This window comes from Dermacentor albipictus, chromosome 8, assembly GCF_038994185.2.
Source record: "Dermacentor albipictus isolate Rhodes 1998 colony chromosome 8, USDA_Dalb.pri_finalv2, whole genome shotgun sequence".
NCBI lineage: Eukaryota > Metazoa > Arthropoda > Arachnida > Ixodida > Ixodidae > Dermacentor > Dermacentor albipictus.
This window is the reverse complement of record NC_091828.1, coordinates 131,171,709-131,193,833: the sequence shown is the minus strand read 5'-3', so window position 1 is coordinate 131,193,833 and position 22,125 is coordinate 131,171,709. Positions and strand designations below refer to the sequence as shown.

The window sequence follows — 22,125 nt, the reverse complement described above, 5'->3', positions numbered from 1 at the left end:
TTAACAGAAATCGACTATAATGCCGATTGTCAAGAGTAAAAAAAAGAAGTTATATATAGACTATGTAATACCAAACGAAACTACTTTGCTTAAAGTTGCGTGATAAGGTGGTGAATGCTTTATTGTACGAGGAGGAGGAGGAAGTGAGAGAGGCAAAGTGAAGAAATGCCTCAACCTGCACCACTAGTGTATCGCAGGTGGAAAAGGAAAGCCAAATAAAAAAAATAAAATAAAATGGCATAGGGCCAAAAATATAATTTGGTTAAAAAATAAAGGAATAAATATTTAGCTGTGAAAGAAGGTAGAAGAGAAGAGAAAGGGAGATAAGGTAGGTATGAGATTGAGAAATGATTTATTAGGGGTATAGGTAAAGAGAAAAGGAAAAGGGAGGTAGAGTGTATCACCACCAGCGTCCACGGCCAAGGGAACGGGCGGGGTGCGGGCCTTATTGAGTAAACAGTACTTATTAACTAAATACAAAATGTAAGTTGAACTCCTCTTGACTGACAAGATTTGAGATAAAGCTTTGATTAGTTTAGAAGTGAGCTGGATGTTTGCATCATTAAAAGCACGATAGATATCGCCATTACTAACAAACAGCTGGATGCTGCATTTCATGGAATTAGGTTCTTGCATAAAACTGCATTACTAACATAGACCAAGGAAAAGTAAACAAGAGGCATATACATTGCTAGTGGATAGCTAAGATTGCTGTAAAAGACACAAAAACATTTGACTTTCTCAGCAACAGGAAGTAAAGGAATTTCATAATACACTGAAATATGCACCACCTAGAAGATCAACAAAAACAAGTGAGGAGCTCACCGGAAGCTGGTACCTCTCGGCGCCTGCATATGCGAGGAACGGATCCTGGTACACACTGGAAAATAATTAGAGCATCACATTAATGTAGTTCACCGATTATTTAAAAAGTCAGTTTCCTACGAATACACAACGCACTGATTGTGATGGCCAATTATTGGACAGCTGTACAAAGTAAGGTTAGTCACGTTATAAGCTGCATAAATTGCTGTAAACATTTGCTTACCAACTAAATGAACGAGCACATCATCACGCACGCACAGGCAAACACAAACACATTTCACTTGATGACCGCGAACATTCACTGTCAGAACACTGACGGGATGAAGAGCGGCAGCAGCGGCAAGTGAATCCCTCTGTAGTGCTGCCTCTTGCTTCAATAGGAACTAGGCGCACTAGAACACACGAAGCCATCGGCTGTCTCAGCTCAGCTGCAGCAGCTCTCTTACGAGCGCAAGAAGGCAGCGGCACATCAAGCCACCATCCCTCTCGGCTCACCCTTGCACTTGCAGCATACAGCATGTGATACCAATGTTATCACACTTGGACTTTACGGGGAACAAGATGGTGATGACAATGGCCGAAATTCGCCTGCAGTGTGCATATAATTGCTATCGCAATAAAAGCTGTTCCAACACAATACTGCTCTACAGTGTGGTAAGCACTTATGCCACTTTAACAGCTGATTGAGAAGAAGAAAACTGACAGTTTTGCACAAAGGGCAAAGCACTGACAGCAATGGCAAGGTTTTGAATTGCGAAGCAGTGCACAAGGCGAGTGCCGCTGCCCTGGCGCAGCGGCAGCGCCCTGGCGGCTACCAGGTTTCTCACAATGCTGCCACCATGATGAGCACCAACAGGGGTGCTGCGGGTGTTGCACCTCAATGATGCACAAGACTGCTGTACGCACCATGTTGCGGTATGCACACAACTGCTCAGCAAAAACACCAATGTGAGTGCTCATGGAAGCAGCGGAACACTGCCCTGGTTTCGTGTTTTCACAAGAGAACAACGAAAATGCATACGGAAAAAGTAACCTCAATATATTAAGGGTATGTGCACATTACTTGTTACAACACTTAATGTCTGACATTTCATTAGTTTTGACGTGCATTCAAAGTGTGATTATGTGATCGGAGGAGCACGGCTAACTCAGTGCTGTATAACAGCTGATTGAATTTATTTAGTTGAATGGCTAAAACTGCTAATAAACTCATTTCACCATATGCCCAGATCCCGACCAAAGGTCATAGTCAGCACCCGTACATTCCCATGGGCCAAATATTTAATAATTTAGATCCTAAAATTGGCCCCCAGCTGATCATTCAAATTGTTGGTATGTGGCGCGAAGTGACGCACACACAGACTATCATAAGAGGTCACATATGATAAACAAACACTGACACCAAGGACAACACAGGGGAAATTATGGGTGCTTAATAAATTATATAAACAAATGATAAATTAATGGAAATGAAAGTGGGTGAAAAAAGAACTTGCCGCAGGTGGGGAACGATCCTATAACCTTCGCATTATGCGTGTGATGCTCTACCACTGGCTAACACTCCCAGGGTTCTACTAGGAAATATAAATACCCAAGAAAGTGGATAGGCAAACAGTGCTGCGGTAGCTCAATATGTAGAGCATCGCACGCGCGATGCGAAGGTTCCCATCTGGGCCAGGTTGTTTTTTCATCCAGTTTCATTTCCATTAATTTATCGTTTCTTTATTTCAAGCATTAGGCACACAATTTTCCCTATGTTGTCTTTGGTGTGATTGTTTGCTGGCTTCCAATGATATGACTAATAAAAAATTGGGTCCCTCGGTTAACCCCCTTTCTTCTTGTTTGTACACAAAGATTAGAAGACAGGACGAGTGCTCACCCTGTGTACAAGAAACACAATGCAAAAGGATAGAAAGCTGGGCGAGTTGGTACGGTAACATATTCTTGGTTTGTAGCGCGAAGTGTCAAGTCACACACAGACTAGAAGAAGACAGGACGAGCGCTGAAGTCTGTGTGTGTGTCACAGACTTTAGCACATGGCACTTGCATGTCACACGGCACTTGCATGCCGGCACATTTTTCGCGGTAGCTAATGTGCCGGTAGTCCCTGTGCCTCCCGTGTCCACCCATTTCCGCGGGGACAATTTTTTGTCGGCACAACTACCGGCAGAATAGTCGCCGCTGTGTGTGCTTTTGTTATCAACCCATGGCCACTATTATCTGCGAGCCTATGGATTCATATCAGCGCATCGCTGATATGAAAAGTCAAAATATTGCAAAACATGCATATCTGTGCACGTGAGCCCCGTACTAACTCACCCAACTTTCTATACTTTTGATAATTCAAACTTGACTGTTTGGCATGCATGTGCCTAACAAGTATCAGTGACGATTTAATGGTAAATGCGAGAGAAATATGTTAGCAATAATTACATCGCACCTCTTTGAGGTTCCGGATGCATAACTTACACCATGTTCCCTAGATCAAAACCGAAGCTCACTCAACACATATCCTGTCTCTTCGAGAAGCGAAGTGCAACTGACGGTCCGTTGTAGAACCCTGTTAGTTGCACTACAGTCGAATTCGTTTATAACAAACTCGATAGTTCCACTAAAAGTGGCTATTATATTAGTACTTCGTTATACATGGACTCGTCCTTTAAAACACCTAAAAATTAACTGCACTTAAGCTGGCGTCAGTAGTTACACTTAACAGCACTTTGGTCTGAAAACCAGATTTTCTGTTATTTTTGTTTCCAGTATGTTTCCGCAACTAACTGCAAACTTCCGTTAGAAACATCCATCAAAAAAACGAAATGCGGCATCATGTAACTCAACGCAAGTGCAGCCACATTTTCTTTATTCGAGAGCTTGTGATATATTTTACTACTAGAGAGACATGAGTGTATTCTGCACATTTGTATCGCATAATTTCTGTTACATTTTTTTCTTAGTAGATACAAGCATGCCTTTACAAACTGTTTAATTTTATCCCACAATCTTGATTATGGACGATGAGCAAAATGAGGACAAGGTAAAGGCGAGAGCCAATGTTCCGACAAGTGAACTTTTCTTTTTCAAGGATACCTTGGCTCCCCCGGTTTTACTTTGTTCTCGTCTTGCTCATCGTCTTGAATTTCCATCTCACCCCTTTCCTGTGTTTTCCCGGAATCTTGATTCTGGCAATTTATATATATTTATATTTTTAATGACATACATCTTGTTAATAAAGCTTTAATGCGTGAAAGAGCACGCATTCTGCTTTTTGTTTATGTATTACATAAAATACTGAGTGCAGCAGTTTCTACATGTATACATATCTCACATAACCTACAAAAAAAGACATATTTTCTCCACAATAGGATTGTTATAGCTGGAAGTCTTTTCAATAAGAAAGGTCAGAAAAACATAAATCCACTGAAATGTGGTCGTTATAATCGATAAAATGTTACATCTGGGATAATTATAAGTGGGTTGCACTGTATATCTATCTATCTACACACAAACACACACACTCTTCTAAGCTCTCCTACCCCCTCTCTACTTCTACCATCGAAAAACCGTAATTACGGCCTCCCGCATTTGCCTGTAGTTTGTAAACAAGAAAATTGGTCCACAAACTGCCTACACAGAGCAATCAAATACATCACATTCGTGGCATTCGTGAGTCTACCACAACAGCCAGCATCACTGCTAGTGTCATGACAAGATGTTGACAGAAGTTCTCGTTCGAAATGGTGATGCATTGCTGACAGGCTTGATTGCAAAACCTAATTGAATCGACAAGTCATTTTACATGCTAAGCTATTGAAAACAAAGAAGTGCGAGCTGTTCTCAGCTTTTCCAAGGATTGCATGCATTGCAGGACAAATTAGTGAAGCGGTTAGTCTAGACATGGGCCATCATCCCTTTTCCAATTGTTGTGGAATTATTTGATGAATGTGGAATGTCAACCACACAATGGATGACATAATGTAATCTACAGACAGCGAGAAAGTGCTGTGTCGAAATGGTGACAATGGACATCAAGCGTAAACAATTTCCCTTCTGTGAAGGTATGTTTGGAGGTTTCATTTTTTCCTTATTGCCAGAATCAAATGCACGTTGAATTCTTTAAAGACCAAGATTGGTTGTGGTTAACGACTTCTGCTTTGATTAGATGGTCTAATATCATTCCTACATTAGTTATCTGCCTTGAACCTATAAGAACTAGGTACACATTAGATTTGAGGTTATGCTGGCACAAAGTAAAGTACTGCGAAATGAAGCAGCAGTGTATCAGGGATTTTCTTTTCCTTTAATTCGACCTGCCATATAACTCTATTGTTTTCATTTGCCCTGTCAAGACCGAATTAGGTTGACTGTGTTGTTGCACTGCAAAAGGACGGAGATGTGTCCTTCCAGTTTGCCCCGGCATTTTGCAATACAAGCCTGTGAAAGTGTGGGCACCTCAGAGCAGACGGAGAGCATGAACACTGTGCAGAACGAAGGACACTCACGGAGTGTAGCCGTGGAGTGCAGAAGCAGCCGCAGCAGCTGCAGTGAGTGGTGATGGGTGTCGCGCAAAGGCGGCAGCGAACGGGGCCGCGGCCGCGCCCCGCGCTCGGCCCCGCTGGATCGCTACGCCCCGCAGAGCGGCCACTGCGCACAAAGGGGACGTCGCCACAGACATTAGAGTGCTGCAACAACTTTCTCCTAGTTACAACTGGCCCAGATGCACATGGCATGCGTGCTCAGAGACACAGTTCTCAGCAGACTCGTAGAATGACAGCATAGTTTTTCAATGAACAAATGCAGTCTTGACAAGAGAAAAAACCTTTTTGATGCAGCATTACACACGCAACTAAAATCAAGTAAAAACTAAAACTAAGATCAACTAAGCTAAAATCAGCTAAGCGCGCCTATCTGTTTCTGTCCCCTCAAAGTGGACATGGCTACGTTATTGCCGCAAACTTGCCAATATTAACGATATTATTCATTACTGACACATGGAAGAAACTGTTTCAGTGCATGTAATGTACTCACGAGAAGAAAAAAAATCTCGTTCGGCTTGCACCGGCGGCCGACATCTTTGTTTTGGTGTCCCGCACTACATACAAAGGCAGCTGCCTATTTGTTGACCTGTTGTCATTCGGCAGCAAACGTGGGATGAAAACAAGAAATTTTCTTTTTGCGGGAAATTAAACCCACGTAATGACGCACCCCTGCATTTGCATCAATTTTTTTGACAAAAAAGTGCGATCATTATGCGAGTAAATACGGTACTGCCATGGCAAGCACAGCTAGGCTGACAATGCACTGACATATTACAAGACGCACGCTTGCCAGAGTACAGATTGTGCAATATGAATGCCATGTGAATCCAAAAGTATTTATACGGCAAAATTCCATGCACAAACATGCAGCATCTTGTGAGCTACACCTTTAGCAGGCCTGCTTTTTCTACAAACACCTTTAAAGGGACACTAAAGGCAAATACTAAGTCGACGTGGAGTGTTTAAATACCACTCCAGAAACCTTGCCACGCTTATTTCGTGCTAAGAAAAGACTTAGATTACGAGAAAATTGCACCTGAAGGGTGCGAATACCTATTTTGAAATTCAAATCTGCCACTCAACCGGGGGAGTGGTGACATTAGATAACGCACCATCACACTTTGCAGCCGTTGGTTAGTAAAACAGCACCCAACCGACAGCAGTACCGAGCAAAGAGAGCAAAACCAGTGCAGCACTGCGCAATAATGAAACTATTGAAATGCGAAACCGTGGGTGGCGCAGAGTCTAGCGATAACGAAACTTTTCGGCCGCCCACGTCATTGTTAAGGGTAATCTCAACGAGCTCTTGTTTTCTAAAAATAAAATAGAACTGAATAAGTAGCATTTTCTTTTGTCTTATAATGCAATACAAGGATGTTTTTGTAACAAGTGGTTGAGTACTAGTGAGATAATTTAACTGACGAGTGCTTTCGTCATCGGGCAAGTACTTGTTTGTCCCGGAGGAGTCTCTAATCATGTCCTGCATTTACCTCAATTTCTCGATTATTAAAGCTCTGGTCACGATAATATTAACGCCTTAGAGATCCTCAAGCACTAATCTATCACTTCAGCTTGACTTAATCTTTGCCTTTAGTGTCCCTTTAATGCTCAGGCAACCACTTTAAATGAAGCAACCTTGAAACAGAAGCACATGAAGCTGGGAGGATAGCCTTTCTTGATTTAAATAAAGCATCAAACAAATTGAGGAGGCTGCGAAAATGATTGTACACAAACAGCTTAATTTGCAATTCATGAACCCCGCTTGCTTATGTAACCATACAAGTGTTCATGGTTTGACACAATTATTAGAAAAGAAGCAATTTCATGCAATTTAAGTTATTGCTAGCATTTAACATCTTTTAGCCATGGAAACTTTACCAAGATTGCTTTGGGAAAATAAAATATTAATAGTTCAGGCATGAGTTCTTAACTTTGCTGCTCATTTGTGATGGCTCGACAATGCTATATTCATTTCAATGTCAAGCACTAAGGAAGCCTAGCATGATCCCACATTCTGCACAACGCATTCTCAGCACAGCCCCCAGACTATTTCCAAATGCATCAATGCTCTCCTGACACAAGTCCTCCCTACAAAAATGCAAGCAGAGCAGCAGTCAGTTGAAGTATGGAAATTGCGTCACCTGTCTGCTCACCGTTGGGTATTGTCGGCGTCTTTTTGGTCTGTACCCGCGCTGTCGCATTGTTTACCTAGACACAGGAAGAAAAGAGCCATTAGCCAAGACGAGCACGTTGCAAAAAGGTGAAGGTCTCCAGCAAACACAAACCCCCAAAGCGTGCAAGACCACTGCAAGATATTCCGCATGCGATGTGGGCAGTCAGGACACCAGTGCCTCCAAGTCAAGCTTAACACACTCGTTCTCAGACTACACTGACATGCTGACAAGGTTACGGCAACAAGAAAGGAAACGAATCTGGCTAAACTTGAAAGAAACTTTTGTAGCAACTGAATCAACTGCCAAAATGGGTCCAACTTTTTTGGATTGACTCTTGATGCACCATGAAAATGAATATTTTCTCAGTGAACTATGATTGCATGCAACTTAATCTTACAATTTATCACATACTGTCAGTTGCCCAATAGTACAGATGAGAACATAAGGCAATTGCAGTGAAAAGCTGCAAAACAGCAGCATGTCCAAAGTTAAGTTTCCCCGATAGGACGAGAGGTTAAAACTGCACAGGGAAAAAAACCCCCGAGGACAAGCAAAAAGAACACACAACACACCACGAGTGCAGCACTTCCTTCCGGTTGTCCTCTTTTTTTTTCCAGTGCAGTTTTAACCTTCCTTCAAGTATGAACCAACTAGCCCTCAACAACGTCCTACTACAGATAGGATGATCATTGTGTGAATGGAACAAACTATGGCCGGTGCATAAGTGACTTCAAATCCAGCCTTTTTGCCTTGCTCTTCAAGATTGACTAGTGACATTTCTTTTTCACAGGTGCACGGTTCCATTGTCAGGTATGGTTCGTTATGAAGTGAATCATGTCTCCAATAGAACCTGCACTTATTGCACCCAATGTTTAGGGGCCAATGCCAACACTTAACATGGCAATGCAGTGGAGCTAGGACTTAATACATTGGGAATAAAAACCCTCCACTGCAGCTGTACCCAAGATGGGGCGAGGGGTCAAGCTCAATCAAGTGAGGCACCGGTGTATAAGAAATCAAAATGCATGCTTCTTGCACTTCAAACCTGTGGTGTTAGTTGCAGCTCCCCGTTATGCTCAAAACATTTCCCATACAATCAATGCGTTCCTCTGTCATTCACACTGTGGTTACACGCCCACATTTCAAAACTTATCGCACTCTTTGGGAAAGAAGGTGCCGCCAGTCAACTCGCAATAATTCAAACAAATCTAACTGGTCCAGTTTGACTATGTTTCCATTGCATTTTCAAGCCTGCCAATTAAGAGAATTCAAAATGTTTGGGCTTTCCAAAGAACATAATACAGCCGATAAGGCCACAGACAGTCGAGTGGAAGCCATTCAGAAGGCATCATTAGTTAAATATTCCTGTAGTCAATATACAGGCTGCAGCTACCGACTGGCACCACAAATTGTTTTTGTACACCTGTTTGTAAGGCGTAACTCTGATTTCGAGCACATTTAACTCAGTTGCTTATAATTCAAGCGTTTATGAAACTCAAGTCTGATTTATTGGGAGTCAACTGCAACAAAAAATATTGGAAAATAAAGGATGCGCTAGGTTGATGAAGGCTCTGCAACACCAAGGCGGACTTGACAGACCCCAAAAAGGTAGAGTATAATTGAAGTCATGGAATGGCAATGCAATTATGTAGAGCAACTTAAAGCTTTTCACAAACAGTGGTACAGCAATACTATGCCCCCAAAAGACAGCCCAGCCAAGTGACGATACCTGACCTTGCAAAACCTGCATGCCAACTTGACTTATGCATGATCCACTGATTACCTGTGCACTCCAGAATGATAAAACGTTTTGGCTCAAAATAGTAAACTTAGAATAATGTTACACATTGCACCTCAAAATATAAAATCTATGGATAGACGAAAATCACAATTCAAAAGTATTAATGTTATCATGAAGGGCAAAGTGAAAATAGATTGCGTGACCCAAATCTGTTGCATCCCTTTCAATTTAGTGCTGCGAGTCTTTGATGCCAACCAATCCCTAGAATGATGCCTCAAAGTGCCTAGCTCGAAGAAAATTACAAGCCTTTCATTTAAGTCAACTTTATGTTGCTATTAGCTATAACAGCCTTACATTTCACCTAATTCATTCAAAGTGACAGCAAAAATTAGTTTTAGATTAGAGAATGCAAGAAACTAGCACAACCAAGAATCCAAGGCTGGCTTTGGTGCCACAGGAAGCCTAGCAGCTTTCACATGCAAGTCTTTTGCATTCCCTAATATAAAGCTGTCTAATAATGCTCGACAAAGAGCAGGAACAAAATTACTTCTGAAAATTCCTACATTCTAACAAAATTTCTGGAGAAAATTTCTACATTGCCATCGCATCATGCACACTGTGCAATGTGCAGCCTGTGGTGCTTTAAGACACACTGTACCCTCAGAACTGCAGTAAGGCAAGTCAGCTAAACGTAACAGTGCCACGCCAGAGCTGTAACTAGTACAGTGGGAATGAGGGGCTAATAGCTATGCCACATTAAGGTACTAAGAATGTCAACAGGCATTGAAGTTATTTTTGTCACAATTTAGAATCGGTTTGAAATTTTTTCGACTTGCGTCACAAAGTTGCAACCAGTCAAGCTGTTCTAAACCAAACAGAATGAAAAACTGAAGGGGTATTAGTTTTGTTTACAAGTAGCAATGTGTTACTCCCGATTCAACATTAATCTCTTTTCCTTAAACTGAAAGTGCGATAATTTCCTTGTTCTTTCTTCTACCAACACGAAAAATAAGCTCATCAGAACTTCTTCGGCATGTTGGCGGATGTCTTTTTGGGAGCTAGATGGGACATACAAAAGGCACACACAAGCACATGGTATGTTGTGTGTGTCTTGCCTTTTGTATGTCCCATCTAGCGTCCAAAAAACACCGTTATGAAAAACTAGGTTCTTCCTAGAGACTGCAGTCCAATTTTACTATGTTGGTAGAACAGGCTAATCTCCCGCGCCTACAACTTTTTTGGATTGGGCAACCTTGCAAAGCAGAGCCATACTTGGTGATGGGCACATCACCAACCTAGCGCAACCTCCACGAGCAACCCTTGTTGCTAGTTCTTAATCAAATACACAAGAGCCAGAGAGGAAGGATAACATGGATAAACAGGGGTGGGGGAAAGGCTTCTAAGAGAGATGTTGAGTGGATGTAGAAAAAGTTTCCAGTGCAAAAAAACATGAAAGGCAAGAAGGAAGGTCAGTAGGGAGAGGGTAGCTGTCAGGTAGCAAAGACAGGTTCCATCAGCTGAGAACAAGCATGGCTGTGTGTAGAAAAAAAAAGAAGTGAGAAAAACCAGTGATGCAGATCACCACAAAGGCTGAGCAAGCAGACGTTAGGTGGAAGTCAGGTAAGGGGATATTAAAAAAAAAAAAAGAACTTAAATGTTGTTGCACTGGCCCTTTCCCTCAAAGAAAACTGCACAAGGCACTGCAATCAGCCATGCTTGTTTGTCAGCTGAGAGAGACCAGAAGTCATTTGGCGAGCTTGGTTGCAGCAGGCTGGCCGCACCACAGGCCAAAACAAACAAGGCTGCGTCCAGAGCATCTTTTCGAGGGTGGAAAAAAGCAGAAGTGACAATGTCCATTTTTTGTTCAACACTTATTATGCCTAACTTCAACAAGCTCACAAATATGCCCTGCTTCCTGAATGCAGTTATGCGAACAGAAAGCTGCAGATAAGCATTATTGACTTAAGTCCGAGTTAGGGCCTCGCTATGTTGGAAAGCTCCAGATTGGCACAGAATGCCTGCAGCACCAATACAAATTTTGTCAAGTCGCATGTCTATCACACCCAAGTATTTAGGAGTCTGATAAGATTGCCATAAAGATGAGGATGGTTACTTGACGACTAGTCGCAAAGTAGATACTTACAGCTAGGAAGTAATCCAAAAGCTGTAGCAATGTTAAACATTGCAGCAGATACTCTAAGCTGACCCTGTGCAACCTGCAACTACTTCCAATCTAGACTATCCACTTTGCTTCGTAGCTTCATGCTACAGCCGGTGACAATTTGTAGGCTGCCTTACCACCTTCCTCCAACTTGCAGACTTCTGCAGAACTAATCTGCCAGTTATTTCGAGGTTTACACATTAGAAACATTTTAGAAATGACCAAAATTGCTAGGAGGCCTGTCATGGGCTTCCCCTATTACACCCGCAAAACGACAGCTAGGATGCAGCCAAGTTAGTCCCCATTAATTCCCCCTCCGAGACGTTCACGAGGGGGAGCGAGACACCCAGACACTTTCCATCAGGCACCAACAAAGACACTTGCTGCACACACAACTAGAGAGGCACATCAGACCGTGGCTTCCCCTTTCCCACATTGCCTCTACCAGCAGCAGCCAACAGAGAAACTACGCAGGGGCGAGCTTCCCACCAGGCCAACAGACCCTGCCCAATCCTGGATCAGCAGAAACGTGATCAGGTCATCAAAAGGGGTTCCTTCCAAGCTAGCTGGCGCTAACGACCTCATACCAAGCAGCAGTACATTTAACACGAAGAGAGCACGACAGGAGACTGGCTAGCAACTGATGTATCACAGGCATTGGTTCATATTTACAGCAATGTTAAAAGCCGAATAATATTTGTACTTGTTCACTGAATGTGCAATAGGTGTCGTCGTTGATTTGCACTAATGCAGTTCCTTTAACGCCAAAAATGGTCGCTTCTTGTACAGTGTTGCAAAAAAAGAAAGAAGGCGTTGATGCATGCTTTGCTGCCATACAGCTTTTAGAATTTGGAAATGCATGTGGCTTGCATATGTCAGAGGAAGAAAGAAATAGTGCTGGCAGCAGTGCACACACACATCACACACAGCCCATACTTTAGGTGTGCTATTCATATGGCCCTTCGCTTTTTGCATATTGCCAATGTTTTTAAAACACATAGAATGGTCACACAACAGCCTTCTAATGTGCATATTTTCGTCGTTACTTGTATAACATTCTGCTGTTTCATCCAGAATTAGCAATCAAACAGCTTTTCTTTGCCAATTAATGACAAAGCTAAAATAGTTACAATCAACTTCTTGTTCAGTTGAAGAAATGTTAAAGTGGTGCCATTTCACATTCTGCTATGCTGAAACAGATGGCCCCAAAAATCTGTCAAGAGTATCCAAGACACTTGACTAGCACACGTGCCTGTACCCTCACATGCATGATTCATCCTTGATCTATGTACCTTTGTACATAGTTCAAGGATGATCAAGGATGCTGGGAGGGTGGTGTTGTGAAGAGGATGAAGACGATAGGATCAGTGGATGACGCTGAAACTTGTCCCTGGCTAAGTAGGCTGCCTAGCCATCTATTGCAGCAAGTACTACTGTAATTGCATCCTTGCTGATAATTGTATGTTTGCTTCCTTCTTGAAGCTGCATTTTTCACATTATGTTGAATAAAGTTATCACATTTACCCCTAATTTAATTTTCTGTTTTGCCAATGTTCAGTCACAATGGTGGTAATCTGCCAAATCAGTGATGTAAAAGTTCAACTTGAGCAAGCAGCAACACCAGCCTGTGATCCCACTAACTTTGTGCCTAACAGGCAACTGTCCGAACCTGGCCTTGCGAACATTTGAATCAAGTTACACTTCAAGATTTGATGAAACTAAATGCTGGTATCCACATGAATGTAGCACAGTGCTACAAGAGTAACTGTACTGCCTTTTCGGAAAGAAAGCTTCTCGAGTGAAGAAAAAACTGAGCTGCTGATCAATTTGACATCACACAGCCGACTACACGCATCCTCGTTAGTTCAGCCACTTATGGGGTATAATGTCCCGAAACTGTACAGAAGGTTATGGGGGACGCAACAGTGGAGGTCTCCAGGTTAATTTTGGCCACCTGGGGTTCCTTTGAAGGAGCCCTGAACCATTTTTTACCGAAGTGGAGAAAGGCATCTGAAGTGAAACTTAGCCATTTCAGAGCGCATTTGAGAGAAAGGAGACTTCGCGATCCACTTGCGGGCTCCACGCACTGCATACGGCAACAAAATTTGCCTGAAATGTTCACAGCAGCGTATGGTACCCTGAGCCCCGAGGGGTGGTTAAGAGCCCCTTTAACAAGCAAGCGCAAAGCACAGTTCATGAGCATTTTTGCATTCCACCATCCTAAGAATGTCGTTTCAAGCGACATTTGAATTCGCAATTTCATGCTCAGCAGCAGAGACACTGAACTACCGTGGCGCGTTACTCAGTTTGGTAGGTCGAATGTCTGTCCCAGACAGGTAGTTGCGACAGGTTAGATCCCCAGGCCAGGATAGGAATTACTTCAATTGTAAAGCCTTCTTTCCTAGAAAAACCATATGGGTTTTCATTGTAGCTTCAACTCTCCATTTCATACACCTAACTCAAGCTTCTGTAACACTCATTCAGTAACTACAACAGTTAGAGAAACTGTTTAGGACTAAAAGGGCAGAGTCTGTGTGGCGGCGGGTTGCAACGACCCGTCCGTGCTCTAGGGCACAACTTTTGCAAGCAGAGGTACGTTCCTTGGTTTGGTTCCCTTCGGAAGAAGAGGAGATATAAAGAAAATAGAGTGAGAGAATAGAAGAAAAAAAGTAAGACAGAACAAATGAAGAAAGAAGACTTGGGCCGTGCGGCAGGCAATGCTCTCTGGTGTAGTTATACACATCCAGCAACCACTCTAGCGCACCCACGCGCGCAACTCTGGCCCGAGCCGAGCAAGCGTGTGTTGTTCAAGGCACAGCCACCAGGCACAGCTGCAGACGCAAAAAGGAGCGGGACCCCACTGGCACTCTCACCACTGCTGCCGCCATTTTGGTTCAGAAAAACACTGCAGCATGAGCTGCAGTGTGCATGTGAAGGTCCACACGAGATGGCCTTCTGCTGGGCGAGTTGGTATGGTAACATATTCTTCATCTGTGTCCCTTTGCGCTACAAACCAATAATATGGCCTCCCGATTTTGTCCCGTCGTCAGTGTCACCACCTTATCCCAGAGACCACTTCAGTTTCCTTTCAAGGCTTCACACTGGCACCTTAACTATTGGCAGACTATTCTTACTGCATAGCACTCGTCTCTATAAGCGTAGAAATGGCTAGCGTTTAAATTGACACAGACTTAATTTGAATTCTGCTCATTCCTACATCCCTTTTCTGTTCACAACTTTCTTCTGCATAACTGCCATGACCACTGAATTTATGCTGGCCTGTACCCATCTGTGCCAAGAAACCCATCAGTGGCAATGCTGAAAGTCACTGAAAAATGTCACTGGAAATTCCGAGAAAAACTTCAACTTCACTTTTCATGCCGCAACGCTAGTGCATATAAGCTCGAACATCCCATATACCGGTAGGTGGTGACTAGGTGCCGAAATTACAGTGCTACAATTAAAACAGAGCACAGCCAAGCGTGACACCGCATCATCCTATGAAGTAACAACATTACCACCCTTGGTGAATTTACGCAATTTACACATTCTACACACCCTTGGTGAATTTAAATTGACCGGGCTCTAGACTAAAGCTTCACATGCTTGCAATCACTTTCTTTAATATTCCTCCACTTACAAAACAGTTAAACTACTACCAAAATGGCTGCTGCAGTCAGTGGGAGAGGGGCATTGGGGCCTGCGGGAGGTGTGAACCGTGCGCTCATTCTCAGAAAAAACTTGCAGGAAGGTTTTTTTTGTAACTTTTCCCCCAGGCGAGCAACATTCTTTCTCGAGCGAGTGGGCAGAAATGCCTTTTCTGAGGTCTTACCTTTGACCTCCAATACACAAACTTTTCCCCATGAGCGCTTTAGCTAACGCCGGCCTCTAAAGCCTCGGAGATGGGTGACACACTCTGAAGGAACGAAAGGTCAACAAGTCACACCACTGCATGACGGCAAGTCCGCGCGCACCCACGGCAGAAAAAAAGCACTGCCCCGGCAGAGTTTTTCAACATGTGCGCCACGCATAATGCACCTGGCACCGAGCCTGGTTGGAAGACTCCTCACAATTGAGCAGCTGGCGTGCACATGTCAAAGCATGCATGTTTTCGCCACTGCTCATGGTAAAAGTTGAAAGTGAAGCTCCACAGGGAGTAAGCTAAGTAAAAGAGGCTGCAAGAGTCTCGAGTAGTGTTGCAAAAAATGCAGCAACACAGTACTTGCAGGTTACAAGCATTATTGACTGTCTAAGCTTCAAATATTGAAGGAGTTCATTGGCACTCATTTGACCAACAAAGACCCCAAAATGGGGAAAGCCTCCAAACAAGCTCGGTTGAGACAAACAGCAGTGGTACCGCTGTAGCTGAACTGGCTAGTTGGCTGGCAATTCAGCAACAGCGGCAAATGCACAAACTTGGGGGCTCAGAAACATTTGACACCCTCCACACACAGCAAGGTGGTGGCAGGTTCCCTATGGGGGAAAGTAGTCACCAACTACCACCAAAGTGCTTAGAAAGTGTGGGGTAAAAGGAATGGGTCGCAGAGGGGCAATGCCTTAAGTAAAAAAAAAAGGGGGGGGGGGAGGGGAGAAGGAGGGAGTGGTGTAGACAAGTTCCAAGAAAAAAAAGGGGAAGGGAATGTGGCATCACCAGGTCAAAAATGTGCCTGGGAATATTAGAAGTAAATGCACCCATGTGCAGAAGCAATAAGGGTAATAGGGGAAACGGGGATTTGGGGAACAGAGTAGGTAAAGTAAGGAATGTGATCAGAGATAGAGAGAATGGGATGGAAGAATGATTGGGCGGGGCATGGGAATTGTGACAGGAAAAGAATGGGAACACATGGACTTAGTCAGGCAGCAGGTCGGAACATCACTGGTTTAGGGAGTGCAAGAAATTAGGGGAAAATGAGCTTCTCTGGGGAGTGGGGGATACAGGGCAAGGTGAGAACAAGGAGCAAGAAGAGGCAGGGTATGGGGAATGGGGAGGGCAAACTCGCCGGAGAAGTAGGTAAAAAAGACGTCCATGCACACCTCGATCTTTCTGCCTTCGACAACTGTGCCGTTCAATTGCTCTCGTGCTCGGTCCGCATCCGCACTAGTTGCGAACGTGACAAAACCGAAGCCCTGCATGCAAGAAAGAACAAAAGGCAAAGAGGGGCAGCGCTCCAGACAGCAGAGGTAATGTTTTTTTTTAACTGTCCACAGGTCAAAAGATCAACCATGCACCACCACGCACGGACTGCCTGCGCCCCAGCCGGGCCTTCGAAGGAAATAAAAATCCCGCGCACAATGCAGCAACAAACTCGGCGAGGTCTCTAGAGAGAAGCATGGGAGGGGCGGAGGTCGAGAGGTCAGTGACCTGCCCTATTTCCCCTTGAACCCTACCCTGCTCCATCTGGAGACATGCCACAGACGACAAAGCAGTGCAAGGTGCAAAGCGCTCTTGGGGTCGCAGGCTCAGGGTCGCAAGCGGTGACCTTTCACTATAGGTTGTGCTGGTGGAAAGAGTACAGGCAGCGATAGACATTCCCAAAGCCTTGTGAACTCTACAAATTTCCTACTGCCTGTGGTAACACAAACTGATTGGCTGGTGGCTGCACCATCAGGATGCAGCACGGCTGTGACAAATGCCATATTTTTACCACCTTGCAGGTTCTTCAGAAACCACCAAAATCGACAGCTAAGCAATGGGGATTTCTGCTCCTACTGAAATAAGATGTACTTATGCCAACACCGAGACTGTCCGACAGATGGGCTAGGATACCACAGCTTTCTTAACGGGCACGACAGCCAGAGTACAAAAACTAACACCACTGCCAAGCTATCAGTTTGGACAATTATTAGCCCACATATGTGCTTGAACTATATGTCCCGTGTTTGACCATGAATTTGTTGACTATATTCTCTCCAGGGCCCAAAGGCTATTTGGGCCACAAAACAGATTTTGCAGTAATTTTTGTCAAGTTATATAAATAGTCTTGGTAGCTGGTGTAACAGCAACCTGGCAAAAAGACCGGTCCTCTGCTACTCCCTTGTGTTGTTAAAAGTGCAAACAAAACAGCTTTTCACTGCTGCTCACAAGCATTGCTACACCTAGGGCCTAAAGTAAGCTCTTCAGAAATGTGAAAGGCACATGAAAGCCATGCAATTTCCGAGCACCATAGCATCTGCAACCCACCAACTCCAGCAGACCGTGAGCTGCGACCGCCACCGCGCGCCATGGCGATCAAATGCAAGTCACCCAAAGGCCCGGACCGGTTTGCATGTCCTTGCGTTATTGCAGTGATTTATTTAGGCATGTTTGGTTGCGTTCCGTGCACCATAAAGGAAAAAAAAAATCACACGAAAGTAAGAAAGAAAACAACAAGCTCAGTTTGAGCAAGCTGGCAGAGCATTGTCTGCTAAGTCCCCTGCTTTCGAAATTCTCCCAAAATTCTTTGGGAAGGTGCACTTGGCTGGTTTAGTGAACCATTTACATAAACCTGATCACTTGGCAGGTTCAAGGAATGAAAATCTTACGAAACTTAATGCTCCATCTCATTGTAGGTTAAATGATGGACATGGCATAAAAGACACTACTGCATCCGTCCATGAGAAGCTGTTAATGTATCCTTGCATGGCTGAAAATGTTACTTTATGAGAGACCAAAGTAGTGAACGGCAGAATTTGCCACAGCACCAAGATGCCACTTATGTGGCTTTGTCTGAGGAATGGGTGCTTCTAGTAGAAAAGCCTTGACAGAGTTAACTTTCTTTTATCAGAAAATTTTATAATTTATTAAAGCAATGGATTTTTTTTTAATAAGAGGAACATAATACATGTTACACAACCTAGCCAACAAAATACTGCAACCATTGCATTGTATTCTACTTGCCGAATCACAATGAGATGTCTGCAGAGTGGGCCAGCTTTAAATAAATGTAAGGAAATGAGCCTGCGAAAATTTTCACAAAAACTTTTTCAGTCTGTAGCTTCTGTGTTTAACTTGGGACCCGCACAAACGACCTGCTCTGCCACCTTGCTGCGGAGTGAACGAGCAGCTGAAGACACCTCTCCGGAGCAGACGACATGTTCACAGCTTGCAGACGGGGGCATACACACACAAACACTTCTCAGCAACAAATGTCAGTGAATTCTAGAGGCAACGTGATGCAAAAAAAAAGAAAAAAAAGGAGAAAGATAGAGTGCAGAGAGGAGCATTAAGTAAGTGCGGTTACTGCGCGGTTACTAAAACAGGAGTATGATGGCCCTTGCAATTGCTTCACCTTCTGCCACAGGCCAGAGCAGGCAACCAGGGGGAGGGGGAGGAAGGAAAGACATGCTTGCCACTGTAAGCTTATATTGTAGGCACCTCCGCCTACAGCACCTAGTCTTGAGGGCAGAGAGCAAGCTCACCTTAATGCATGTCTCAACAAACTCAGTGGCTACGTTTTTCACTATGAAATTTTTGATGACATTTTCACAAGGCCATTGGTTCAACTTCCAGTCGTGGCAGCTCCACCCCAAGAGGGGGCAGGGATGTTTATGTGCCATGATTTCGGTCATGGCACATAACATACATAGCTGCACTGATTGAAAAAGATTGAGAGCACCCTGTTACAATATTTCTGACCACTCAAGCCTTGCCATGAGATCAGGGAGTGGGAGTCCTCTCAACATTTCACTGCAAAGTGCCAACAGGTTTACTTCAAACTGGAGTCCCTCTTCCACACCTTGAAGCAACACGTGGGGCTATAAGCAACTCCATAAGAAAAGGACGAGAAGAACGGGAGTTAACCAAGGGGCCAGATTTTTATTAATCATATCATAAGCCGACAAAGGCACCAAGGACAACATAGAGCATTGCACGCGTAATGCGAAGACGTGGGATCATTCCTTACCTGCGGCAAGTTTTTTCATTCATTTTCATTTATTTACGATTACCTTAAATCAATTAGTTAGTACAAGTAATTTCCCCTATGCTGCCCTTGGTGTTTGTTGGCTTATGATATCTATAAGAAAAGGCCCTACCTAAATTTGAACCAGCTACAACGTATGTTGAACATTGACAAATTAACCTCCTGACTTGCTTCGTCTGAATGAGCTGCCACAAATGTTAAACCAACGACCCTGTGCCATCAGATAAATCTTAACCATGCAGAGAATACTTCTACACTAAGTGTGTCACTGTTCAGCTTGGCAAGGCACTGCCACTAGTAAGTGGCAGTTATCGAACCTGCATTTAATTTCTCATGAGAAGGTTTACTGCAGGGAACAGAGATAATGGCAGATCTTAGTAGAAAGATAGGAAGCACACCAATGCTACTTGGCAAAGCATTTGGAAGCCAAATACTCTCAAATCAGCTGCACAAGCTCCGAACAACCAAGCACTCTTTCGAGAGGTAAAGTATTGTAGCAGGAGAGCAAGAAAAAAGAGCTTAACATTTGTTGTGGCAATTAACTCCAGCAATGACCTGCAAAGTGGCTTGGTTGTTTTTGTTCAGTAAGCACATTTCCAAGAAACTAACGAAATACAAAACATTATCTAGCTGTTTCAATGCTTGTGCAGTTTTAAATTAGGAAAGAACTTTAGCTTCTTCAGAGGCATGCAGAAAGGAACAGGCCCTTTGTTCCCGAGAGAAGCCAGGACCAGACAAGCCAGAACTTCAGGCAAACAAGGCAGCAAACTGCAGACAAGACTTGGTGCATCGGAGTTTTACCTTAATCGGCAACGCGCAGTGTGAGCATGCCAACCAACAACCTTTCTCACTGGGCAGAAGGTGATTCAAAGCTAGAGAAACAAACTATTATATATATATATATATTGAAAAAAAAAAAGTTGAACCAAGACTTCGGCTTTAGAGACAGTAACATGATTAGGTTGATGACAATAGAGGAAGCAAGCCAGAGAGAAAGGTGCACTCGGAGAGATCGCCTTCAGAGCAGCTCAGTGGTTCAATGCAACACGTGTCATCAATGAAGATCATTGTCAGGGTCAATAAGAGGTCAAGAACCGTCTTATCGCAAGGCCATGTCACAGAAAAAAAAAGGAGGGGGGGGGGGGAAGAAAGGAGTAAAGACCATAACCAACTAACATAGCAAATGCTCCTCTATAGACAAACCACCACCGTATGCCATGACAAGAAGCGCCAAATACATACTGGTGTCAGCAGGGAGAGAAAGGGAAATGACAAAAGACATGAAGGAAGACAGCAGGGAGTGGGGAACAGCAATGCAGAGGAGTTGTCATGTAACAAAGACATGACATGGAAGAAAGGCTACTACACAATGAAACAGCAAAGTCAAGGCTAAGTTAGGGGCAACTTCTTATAGCATTAGTAGCACCAGGCTAGAAAAATCGATCTGCCTTAGAAGAAGGAACCTGCCTTTTAAAGATGCCTGTTACTGTGTGCAATTTCTAAGCGAATATTTGACATACCAACCTCTGTTATGGTGGAATGTTGAGCTGCAAAACGAATCGTGAAATTTGTGCTGCCTAATGTCGCCACAAACTTGCCGAAAGAAGCGGACATTGAATTTGTGAAATGCTTGTGTAGTCTTTTTGAGCTCTGGCATAATCTGTAGGTGGGTTCGTATATGGGCAAGATTAAAGCACCGTTGCTGTGTACATCAACAATACTGTCACTGGTCGTAAAATGACAGCCGTGCTATACTACTGCAGAATAAAGCACTGGGTGATCCAGCAAGTTATTTTTATTTTTGCGAAACGAATTACCATATGGTCTGCGCAGCTAATATATGGCACAGACTAATTGTCTCCACTAAAAAAGAGCGTCCAACTGCCTTGATTTGCTTGAAGTGATTAAAGTGGTAGAACAATGCATGTTACTGAAGCCAATGTTTCGACATGGGGACTTGCCTTTGTCGCTAGCAAAGACAATTCGCCTTGTTGAAATGTTGGCTTTAGAGACATTCCTTGTTCGACTACTTCTCATCACTTCAAGGCCATCTTCTTCGGATTAATTTGCTTGAACTACTTTTGCCTGTGTTATTTGTTAATGCGAAGTATTCAGACTAATAGTAGTAATGAGAAACTTTTTTAACATCTACACATAACCTAGGCTTTGGCAATGAAGGTATGAATAGGCTAACAGAAACCAATTTAGTATCACTGCACCAATGACAATCACATTGTGTTGTTCGTTTAGATGGTGAACAGTTAGTGTGAAGTTCAGCACCATTATGGTTTACTGCACATTCCAGTTTATGCACCCCATTCAGGCTATTAGCATTCAGCCACTGTGCAATACTAAAGCAAAACATGTTTCAAATTCAAAAGCTCCACTAATTGTCTACCGTACTTAGAGACGAGACCAATGCATTAGAACTAAAGTGTGTTAGTTGTGTCAAGTAGTCTAAGCAGTATACATTAACAAGCTAATCTAGAAAGATTTGAGGCTAGATTGTATGCCCGATATGGAATGAGCCATGTAGATGAGCACCAATGTTGGGATATGCCCACCTTGTCAAGCCACAAGTGTGCACGTGCTGATCACTGGTAGAAACAGACAGGACAAGAAGATGTACACAGGCCAAATGCTAGACTTTCAACAAGACTAGCTCAAGTGCACCTTACTGTCTGTTTCTGGAGCCAGTTATTCGCAAAGCACTTGTATCTAACAAGCCCAGGCCTTTTACTGGACAAGCATCTTTTTTAAAATGGTGCCCACAATTTACTTCAACATT

At 43.5% G+C, this 22,125-nt stretch overlaps 1 protein-coding gene across 5 annotated transcripts in view; it reads right to left on the bottom strand.

The window, feature by feature from the left end:
• The window catches only part of LOC135898265 (RNA binding protein fox-1 homolog 3-like), a 571,669-nt gene that overhangs the window by 24,885 nt on the left and 524,659 nt on the right, over window positions 1-22,125 (bottom strand). For 4 of the 5 annotated variants that reach the window (XM_065427120.2, XM_065427119.2, XM_070524469.1 and 1 more), the window contains 4 exons: window positions 16,471-16,563; window positions 7,502-7,568; window positions 5,325-5,466; window positions 826-880 (listed from right to left, as the gene is read on the bottom strand). In XM_065427120.2, the coding sequence (XP_065283192.1) occupies window positions 826-880; window positions 5,325-5,466; window positions 7,502-7,568; window positions 16,471-16,563 (357 nt within the window). The remainder of the gene's footprint in view (window positions 1-825; window positions 881-5,324; window positions 5,467-7,501; window positions 7,569-16,470; window positions 16,564-22,125) is intronic. The other variant, XM_070524467.1, reaches the window with a different exon arrangement.